Source organism: Sorex araneus, chromosome 2, assembly GCF_027595985.1.
Source record: "Sorex araneus isolate mSorAra2 chromosome 2, mSorAra2.pri, whole genome shotgun sequence".
NCBI classification, from domain to species: Eukaryota; Metazoa; Chordata; class Mammalia; order Eulipotyphla; family Soricidae; genus Sorex; species Sorex araneus.
Window position 1 is genome coordinate 212,340,104 of NC_073303.1, and position 10,240 is coordinate 212,350,343.

Consider the following 10,240-nt stretch of genomic DNA (forward strand, 5'->3'; position numbering starts at 1 on the left):
TCATTGTCCAGGAAACTTGGAATTAGTGTCTACTAGAACGTAAAGCTTTTTCTTCAAATTACTAATTATAATTTAGTTTTATCATTAAGAATAATCTAAAAATAATTTATTAAATTTTTGCTCTATGTCCCATTCCATTACTGTACAAACTTAGTCAACAAAGATTTTTAATGTCAAAGTTTAGACTTACTTTTAAAAAGATACCTTTGCCCTAGTGTGGAGAGCCGCCACGGGACCGTGCTTCGTGGACACCTGTTTCTTGTTAATTACACCGTGCTTCGTAGAAAACACCTGATAAGGAATCAGGATGTCTTGTCACGCCACGAGCTGTAACTAGTTTATCAGCTGCAGACACTTGGGCGTAAGCAGGCAGCGAGGGGTAGATAAGGAGGGAAGCTGCCTAGCTAGGTGGGATTCCTCCCCGTTCGTCCCTCGTTCCTCTTCTTTCCCAAGAAGGTCTCTGAATAAATCGCTGCCAGAAGAATCTCCGGGTTGTGTGATTTCTTACACCCTAGTATTTGTCACTCAGACTTTCATTAAATATGGTAGGGTTGTTGGTAAGGAGCTTTGACATAAAGTGACTACTAGAGGCTGGAGTGATAGTAGATTGCTTGCCTTGCATGCGCCAACCTGGGTTCGATCCCTGGCTGCACATATGTTCCCCTGAGCCTCACCAGGAGTAATCCCTGAGAACTGCCAGGTTGGTCCCCCCTTTACCCCCAAATAACAAAACAAAAGAAAAAAAAAGAAGATAATATTACTTGGCACCATAATAAATTACCACTGAGCATTTTTTGAATCCTTGGCCCAGTTATCGACATTAATATTGAGCAAAGCACAGTAATTTTTCTCTTGATATTTACACATTTTATTATTTTAAAATTTGTTTTGATTTTTTGGCCACACCTGGAGGTGCTCAGAGCCATTCCTGGTTTTACACTTAGGTATCAGTCCTGGTGGGGCTCATATGTGGTGCCTGGGTCTAAACCTTGGTTGGCCTCATGCAAGGCAAGCTTCCTACTGATAACACTCTCTCTCTCTGACCCTAGAGTTACATATTTCACAACCAACTATTATCCTATAACATTTATTTCCATATGTATTTCCTTATTAAGAATATAGCCATTAAAATGATTTATAAGCCCTGGAGCTATAGTACAGGCAGTAGGGTGCTTGCTTTGCACAGGGCCAAGATGGGATTGAACCCTGGGAATTCTGCAATTTTGGAATTCAGTGATGAATCTGCTAAAAGAGCTCCCAGAGCAGTGTGGCTTGTGTGTGCTTGACAAATTAGTGGCAATTTTTAACTCCCGTGACAGGATTGATCTGCCTGGCTATGTAGTGAGATGACAGTTCTTTCTGTTCTCTGCAACTTCCTTGTGGATTGTTTATGAGATGCAGAACATTTTGATTAATGCTCATTCAGGCATAAAGCTTTCTCTACTACAGTTGTGGAGGGAATTGAAGGTAGAGAGAAGATTTAGCTTTTAATTATATTTTCCAATAGCTCTAATAGCAATGGGGAAACCAGAGTGCTCTATCATTCTTGCGATGTGTCTAGAAAAGTAACACAGGGGGATCAGTCGGTTTTATTTGATCAGTTCTTTTTCCAGCGACAGAGTTGTTTTGACGATAAGCTTTCCAGGTTAGATACAGCATGAAGAGATGAGTCCTGTTATTCCCCTAGCATGTAAATTCCTGATAGGTTGCTCTTGGAGAATTTTTGAAAGCTTTAGAATCACAAAGACAAATACATTCATCAACATCAAAATTACAAAGGCACATGACCAATCCCAAGGGAATCAAAAATTTCTGAGGGATTTTGAAAGAATCAGAGCGCTTATAGAATTCGGAACCAGGGATATGGACATGGCATCTTTAAAGTCAATCTATTATTTTATTTTTTTCCCTATTTTTTTTGGCCATATCCACTGATGCTCGGAGGTTACTCCTAGATTCACAATTAAGAATTACAAAGACTCCTGGTATTGGTCTGGGGACCATATGGGATGTGGGAATCAAATTTGGTTCAGCTGTGTGCAGGACAGCACCCTACCTGCTGTACTCACACTGGCACCTAAAGTATCACTGTATCACTGTCGTTCCATTGCTCATCGATTTGCTCCAGCGGGCACCAGTAATGTCTCCATTGTGAGACTTGTTGTTACTGTTTTTGTGCATATCCAAAATGCCAGGGGTAGCTTGCCAGACTCTGCCGTGGGGGTGGGATACTCTCGGTAGCTTGCCAGGCTCTTCTAGAGGGGCAGAGGACTGAAAAAGCATATCATTTTATAAAACATGTATAGTTCATTCTTATTATAGACAATTTTAAGTTTTACTATTTTTTAAAATAAAAACATTGTGGTGATTTTGCTCCTACACATTTGAAATAACTTACTATATGAAATTTAAGGAGTTTTATTTGAAGTGACTTGATTTCAGCTTTGTTGTGACTTTATTTCTAGGTTGCTATGTTTTCCTAAGTACTAACTGAGCATAAAGTCTGATCTAAGACACATATCTTCCCCTTTCTTTTTGTAATCATTAAAACTTAAATAAAGCTCAGTCTGTTACATGTATGTGCTTTTTATGAATTCCCTAACTTAATACATATTGAGATATACTAGTAACTCGAATGCAGCAATTGCTCAATTACAGCTGGCCAAAGTATAGAATAATTCATACAGCCATTTGACAGCTTCTGGAAACAAATGAATAGTTCATTGTTAAATGGTAATTAAACAAGCAACTAACACTGTGAATGCACAAATATTTTGAAGTTTTATTCAAGACATACATATACTCTACAATTATTAGAGAATTTCTTTTATAGGAAACATACAACAGTGTGATGATTTTATTTTTATATTGGCAAATTTGGAGTTGAGACCACAAAATATCATTTTTTTGTAGAAAAGTTGAAAAAAAATCTACTTTTTTGATTTCTAATTTTGTTTTATTGCTTTTTTTTTTCTTTTTGGATCACACTCAGCGATGCACAGGGGTTACTCCTGGCTCTGCACTCAGGAATTACTCCTGGCAGTGCTCAGGAGACCATATGGGATGCTGGGAATCGAACCCAGGTTGGCCGAGTGCAAGGCAAATGCCCTACCCGCAGTGCTATTGCTCCAGCCCCTCTAATTTTGTTTTATAAAATTTTTCTTTGTTGATTTTTTAAAAATGGTATTTATTTATTTATTTATTTATTTATTTATTTATTTATTTATTTATTTGCTTTTTGGGTCACACCTGGCATTGCACAGGAATTACTCCTGGTTCATACACTCAGAAATTACTACTGGCTTGAGGGACCATATGGGATGCTGCTAATTGAACCCACGTGGACCGTGTGCAAGGCAAATGCCCTACCTGCTGTGCTATCGCTCCAGCCCCTCTTTGTTGATTTTTAATCAATAAAGTAATAAAATAAAATAGAGTACCTACTGAGAATCTTTGTTGAAGACTTACAAGAAGTAGCTGTATATTAAAATTGTCTTTCAGATAATAGATCCTGGCAATTTGCAGGTGAACAAGAAATGGAAACAATTGATTATAGTAAGGCCAGAGGATAGGCCTTGCAATAGCCCTTTTAAACATTAAAATAGCTAGTGACTTTTCATTAGAAGTAAGATTGGGTCATAATATTATGTAAGTTTTAGGTGTACATTGTTGAATATAAGTATGTGTATATAGTATATTGGCAGAACCTCTTGCCCCTGCGCCTGGCTGTCTTCACCAGGGCCCCTCTGAGGGGTGGGTTAAGTTTCCCTCCCTGCCCTGAGCAGATCCCCCGCTGCTGAAGACCTCCAGAACCCAGCCACAGCCATGTTCAAGACCCCTCTCCACACATTCGGATGAGTCTCACGCATGAAGGAACCGGCAGAGGAACCCAGGTGTGTGGGACCCGGAGCTGAGATCTCCAAGCATGCTTGGATCGGGACTGCGCCTCTACCGCCCAGATTCCCTGTAGGGAGCCAGAGCACATGGAGCAAAGATGGCGCCGACATCCGGCTGCCCTAGGTGGTAAACAACCTCCAGAGCTCGGGCCCCGGCATCACCCCACATGGGGTGATTGGAGGACAGCCAACGGGCGAGCAACACGTCAGAAGTGAGGGGTCTTCTCTATAAGAAGGATATCGCTCTGAGGGTCGGGGCCTTCCTCCCCCCACTTGTGTATTTGTGGAGATCTCCAATAAACTTGCTGCAGAAGGACTCTCAACCGGTGTCGTCTCTCTTTGCTGGCGAAGGGAAACCTCGACAACGCGACTTACAACTGGTGCCGAAACCCGGGACGCCGGGTAAGTTTCATTCGCACCCTGGGGAAGGCCCCTTCGTTCCGAAGGGAGGGTTCAGAACTGCAGGACGGGGTGGCTCGGAGAGGCAGACTACGGCCTGATTTCGTTGCCAGAGGTATGCCTGAGACCTATTGGGTGGCAGCATTCTTTGTCCTCTTTCTGAGTATTGTGCTTTTGTTCTGCTTCTGCTGTTGGGACGCTGCCGCCGCACGTCAGCCTGACGTAGACAAGCAGCCGTGCTTGGCGGACTGAGGGCTCGGGAATACGGTCCCAACCATCATGGGGACCGCGCAATCTGTGCAGGAGACGCTTAACGATCTCCTCCGTCAGAGGGACATTCGTATTGCCCGCCGGACACTGCACAGTTTTGTTAAGGAAGTAGACCGCGTTGCTCCATGGTATACGGTCTCCGGGTCCCTTACCCTCCGTTGTTGGAACAAGCTAGGGAAGGACCTAGATGCAGAACATAAGAAGGGCACGTTAAGAAATGGCACTAAGGCTATATGGAAGATGGTCAAAAACTGTCTAGAGGATGAGGCTTGTTCCCTGGTCGTCAGTGAGACTCGGCAAATTTTAGAAAGGGTCCAGGATAGTCTGTCAGAAACCGAGCGGTCGGAAAGATTAGGCGCGCATGAAAGGGTACCCGAAACAAAGAAAAAAGGACTGCCTGATAGAGGCAAGGGCGAGGGAAGGGGGAGGGGAGAGTTCTCACCCCCCGCACTCGCAACCAAGGAAAGGGGACCGCCCGGAGGGGGCGAGAATGAGGCAGGAGAGGCGGAGGCCGCACCTCCCCCCACAGTTTGCACAACTTGCTCTAGACCGGGTGGGCCGAGGAAAATATATCCCTGGGGGGATATGGCTGCAGCCAGCCTGAAACCCAAGGAGAGCTCTTCAGAAGACTCCCTTTCGAGTTCTGAAGAAGAGCAAATTCTAGACCAGGAAGCGGCACGCTACAAAGCGGCACACCGCTACGAAGCGGCACGCTATCGCCCCCCTGACCTCCGTAATCGAAACCAAACAGCAGAGCGCACTTACCGCGCCCTATGCCTTCGGCTCCCCCGCCCCCGCCATACGCACGGGGGACGGAAGGAGCCCATGCATCCCGAACATCTTTATTTTCTGCTGACCTGCATAAGCAGATGAGACTAGCCTTTCCTGTCTTTGAGGGAGATGGGAATGGAAGAGTTCATGCTCAGGTAGAATTCAATCAGATTAAAGAGTTGGCAGAAGCGGTCAGAAAATATGGGGCCAATGCCAATTATACCATTTCCCTACTTGAAAGACTGGCCCGGGATAGGATGACCCCCCGAGACTGGCAAGATGTGGCCAAGGCCACGCTCCCCAGTAATGGGAAATTTTTAGAATGGAAAGCCCTCTGGTACGATGCGGCCCAAGACCAAGCCCGTGCAAATCGCAACTCCCTAGAGGCTGCACAACATGCATGGACTGCTGACATGCTTACCGGACAGGGAGTGCATGCTGATGATCAAATAAATTTCCCTTGGGGGGTATACACGCAAATCTCCTCCTTGGCCATCAAGGCCTGGAAGGGACTCTCAGCGAAAGGGGAGTCGGGCAACCAACTCACTAAGATTGTTCAGGGCCCCCAGGAACCCTTCTCAGACTTTGTAGCTCGGATGACTGATGCAGCGGCCCGTATTTTTGGAGACTCTGATATGGCCGCCCCCCTCCTTGAACAATTGATTTTCGAGCAGGCCACTAAGGAATGCAGGAGTGCTATCACCCCACGGAAAGGCAAGGGGCTCCAGGATTGGCTAAAAATTTGTCGAGAGATTGGAGGCCCTCTCTCAAATGAGGGTTTGGCCGCTGCTATTCTTTGTGCGCAGCGCCCCCCTACCTCCGGTCCGCTTAAGGAGAGGACCTGTTTCAATTGTGGAAAACTGGGTCACTTTAAAAGGGACTGTCGAGCCCCTAGGGCCCCCCCCAGATTATGCTCCCGCTGTGGAAAAGGGAATCACCCTGCAGAACAATGCCGCTCCATTAGGAACTTCCGGGGCCAATTACTTCCTCCCTTGCACCCCACTGAGTCAAAAAACGGCTTCAGGGGCCCTCGGACCCAGGGCCCGAACAAATATGGGACCAGGTTCGTCAAGGAAGGGCCCACTCTCCAGCCCCCCCCCCCCCCCCCGAGTCACCCAACTGGACCTCCGTGCCACCGCCGCCGTCACCATAACCCCAGAGTCTGGGGTGCAGGCTGTTCCGGCTACTCTGTCAGCCAAGGCTCCTCCCGGCTGCCTTGGCATTCTAGTGGGACGAAACACCCTAACCAAACTTGGGTTTATTGTTTTCCCGGGGGTGCTGGATTTGGGTCAGGCCGATTTCACTATTCTCTGCTCTTGCCCCACGGGAACCTTTGTCATCAAAGCAGGCGATAGGATAGCCCAGGTTATCCTTTTCCCAGCTGCTTTTCAGGACCCCAGGCAGACCCGTCCGATGAGAACATCGACGATGAGCCCAGAGCAGGCCTTCTTGGTAGTAGATCTGACTGAGAGGCCTAAGTTAACGCTCACCATCCATGGGAGGCGCTTTGAAGGCATCTTAGACACCGGCGCCGACCGCAGTATCATCTCCTCTCATTGGTGGCCGAAGGGCTGGCCACTGGTGAAGACGGACCATGCGCTCCAGGGCCTGGGTTATGCACAGAGCCCTGATGTGAGTACGCAGCTGCTCCCTTGGCGTAGTGAGGAAGGGAAGGAAGGGACTTTCACACCTTATGTGTTGCCGCTCCCCGTGAACCTATGGGGTAGAGACGTGCTAGTAGCGATGGGCATGGTCTTAACAACCGACTACTCCCTAAAGGCTCAGCAGATGATGCATAAGATGGGATATCATCTTGGCGAGGGTCTAGGTAGGAAATCGAACGGCATAACAACACCTTTACAAGTGGAGGGGCAGACCGATAGGAAGGGGCTGGGTTTTTAGTCAGGGCCACTGGGGAGGAGCTGCCTATTCCCTGGACCACGACATCCCCGGTCTGGGTGCCTCAGTGGCCCCTGCCTATGGATAAGCTCCAAGCCTTGAAGACTCTTGTAGCAGAACAATTAAAGAGGGGATGTGTCGAGCCTTCTACCTCCCCATGGAATACACTGGTTTTTGTCATCAAAAAACGATCGGGTAGCTGGAGGCTTTTACACGACCTCCGTGCTATTAATGCCCAAATGGAACTGCTAGGCCCTGTGCAGCGAGGCCTTCCCCTGCTCTCTGCAATACCCGCTAATTGGTATTTATATATCATTGATATTAAAGATTGTTTCTTTTCCATCCCCTTACACCCTGCGGATCGCCCTCGCTTCGCGTTTACCATCCCGGAAATCAATCATAAGGGCCCTGATTCTAGATATCAATGGAAAGTTTAACCCCAAGGCATGGCTAATAGTCCCACCATATGTCAATTATATGTACACCGTGCCTTGCAGCCACTTAAGATACAGTTTCCTCAGCTCTATGTTATACATTATATGGATGATGTTTTAATGGCCTTTCATGATAAGAACATTCTACAGGAGGCATTCAGAGTCTTACAGGACTCCTTTGAAATATGGAACTTGCAATTGGCCCCCGAAAAAATTCAGTTCTCGGATACTGGGTCCTTCTTAGGAGCTAAAATATTTCCAAAATGTATTACCCCTCAGCGGCTCCATATACAACTGCGGAATCTCCGCACATTAAATGACTTTCAAAAGCTTTTGGGAGACATCAATTGGCTGCGCCCCTCCCTGGGGATCCCCTCGAGTGAAATGGCTCCTCTATTTAAAACTCTGGAAGGGGATCCCGCTCTAGATTCTCCGAGGGAACTCACGATGGAAGGGAGAGCAGTACTGCAAAAGATTGAACAGGCCATAGGCAAGGCGCAGCTAACAAGGATAGATTACAACCTGCCCTGGCAGTTGTGTGTTTTCCCTACAGAGGGCGTCCCCACCGCCGCGCTGTGGCAGGAGGGGCCCCTTCTTTGGATTCATCCCCATGCCTCCCCCTCTAGGAGTATCGTGTCATACCCCGCTGCAGTTGCTGAATTGGCTCTGAAGGGCCTTCAACGTTCTCTTGAACATTTTGGACTCCATCCAGCAAAATTGATTGTTCCTTACACCTCACAACAGCGCCAGATATTGATGGCTGAGCAGGATTCCTGGTCAATCTTAGCCACAGTTTTTATGGGAGAAATGGATAACCATTTCCCCCAGCACCCTCTAGCCGTTTTGCTGCCTTACATTCATTGATCTTTCCCGTGGTTACTGTAAAACACCCCATACCTGAGGCGACCACCGTTTACACAGATGGCTCCAAATCAGGCATAGGGGCCTATTCGGTTAATGGACAGGTGGTCCGTAGGAATTATGGTCCACGCTCCCCACAAATAGTGGAATGTAAAATAGTGTTTGAAGTTCTTGCCCGCTTCCCTGAACCCCTGAATTTGGTATCTGATTCCGTGTATGTAGTGAATGCCCTGAAGGTCCTAGAAACTGCTGGGCTCATCAAGGATCGGAGCCCTGTGTCCCAGATTTTTAGGAAAATACAAAGCTGCCTTTTACTGCGGTGTAATCCCATTTTCATCACACACATTCGTGCACATTCATCTCTCCCTGGCCCCATGGCAATGGGTAACGCCCTAGCAGATGCCACCACCCGCCCCTTGGTCATGTTGGTGGAATCTAAGCAGCAGGCCCGCGCCTTCCATGAGAGGTTCCATGTTACAGCTGGGACCTTAGTGCACAGATTCCAAATTACTCGGAAACAAGCTCGGGAAATTGTGACCAGCTGTAAGGATTGTGTTCGGTACCTCCCTGTCAGGAACGCGGGCGTTAACCCTCGGGGCCTTAGGCCTTTACACATGTGGCAAATGGATGTCACCCACGTCCCTAGCTTTGGCAAGACCCAATTTGTACATGTCTCAGTAGACACCTGTTCCGGTGTAATTGTGGCCACCCCGTTAGGGGGAGAGAAAGCCACCCATGTCATCCAACACTGCCTGGAGGCCTGGAGCGCCTGGGGTAAACCTCGGGTGCTGAAGACTGATAATGGCCCTGTGTATACTTCCCAGAAATTCCGCCTGTTTTGTGCACATATGCAAGTCGCTCACGTGATGGGCATCCCTTATAACCCTCAGGGCCAAGCCATGGTGGAGCGGGCACATAGAACACTCAAAACCTACTTGAATAAACTAAAAGGGGGATGGGATCATATAGGGTCCCCCAGAAGCACCCTTGCCTTGGCCTCGTTTGTACTTAATTTTTTGAATTTGGACGATGCTGGCGAGTCCGCTGCTGACAGGCATGTGACACCCCCAAGGGCCTCACCCGCCCTGGCCAAATGGAAGGATGTCCTGGATAACACTTGGAAGGGCCCAGACCCTGTCCTCATAAAATCCAGAGGCGCGGTTTGTATATTTCCACAAGAGGCAGCCCAGCCTTTTTGGATCCCTGAGCGCCTAACCTGCCCCTTGAAGCACCCACCCCCCGATGACCCTTCCTCCAAAGAGTCAGGCGAGGCATCGGGGAATGATGGCTCCAGGGTCGATCCCTGAGAGGGTCTGTCTTTTCCTTTTCAGAGACCATGAAGCAGATGACCCGGTCTTTACCTCGATGGCTGCCCAATCTTCACCTTCTGACCATCACGAGACCAGCATTGGCCGGCCTGGGCGCGCCAGCGGACCCGTCCCGGCTTCTGCGGATGCTGTATGGAGCCCCGTGTGACTGCCGTGGAGGACATCAGAGGGCACGCCCCGAGCACTTCTCGCAATCAGTGGACTGTGGGCCTCAGACTGCATACTTAGCCATGATCTCTAGCGCACGGGGCGGATTTACTCAGTCCTGGCAATGTGTGGCTAAGCCTAGACTTGCAAAAAAAGGGGATGCTTGTCCCCGAGACTGTACCGTGGTAGACCAGATGAATGCCAGGTGTTATACCAGCTATTCTGAATGTACCCT

At 48.1% G+C, this 10,240-nt stretch overlaps 2 protein-coding genes across 2 annotated transcripts; both read left to right on the forward strand.

The window, feature by feature from the left end:
• The first annotated feature begins 5,333 nt into the window (after window positions 1-5,333).
• LOC129402146 (endogenous retrovirus group K member 6 Gag polyprotein-like) lies at window positions 5,334-6,935 on the forward strand. The gene has a single exon (XM_055127455.1). It carries the CDS (start codon window positions 5,339-5,341, stop codon window positions 6,689-6,691), a length of 1,353 nt encoding a protein of 450 aa, XP_054983430.1. The 5' UTR covers window positions 5,334-5,338; the 3' UTR covers window positions 6,692-6,935.
• Window positions 6,765-7,238, forward strand: LOC129401739 (endogenous retrovirus group K member 19 Pro protein-like). Its single transcript, XM_055124557.1, has one exon. The coding sequence runs from the start codon at window positions 6,765-6,767 to the stop codon at window positions 7,236-7,238; it is 474 nt and encodes a 157-aa protein (XP_054980532.1).
• The last annotated feature ends 3,002 nt before the right edge of the window (window positions 7,239-10,240 follow it).

Bases quoted from the DNA above. Each gene is read 5' to 3' on its own strand.
- LOC129402146 (XM_055127455.1), top strand. From the start codon at position 5,339: ATGCCTTCGGCTCCCCCGCCCCCGCCATACGCACGGGGGACGGAAGGA.
- LOC129401739 (XM_055124557.1), top strand. From the start codon at position 6,765: ATGAGCCCAGAGCAGGCCTTCTTGGTAGTAGATCTGACTGAGAGGCCT.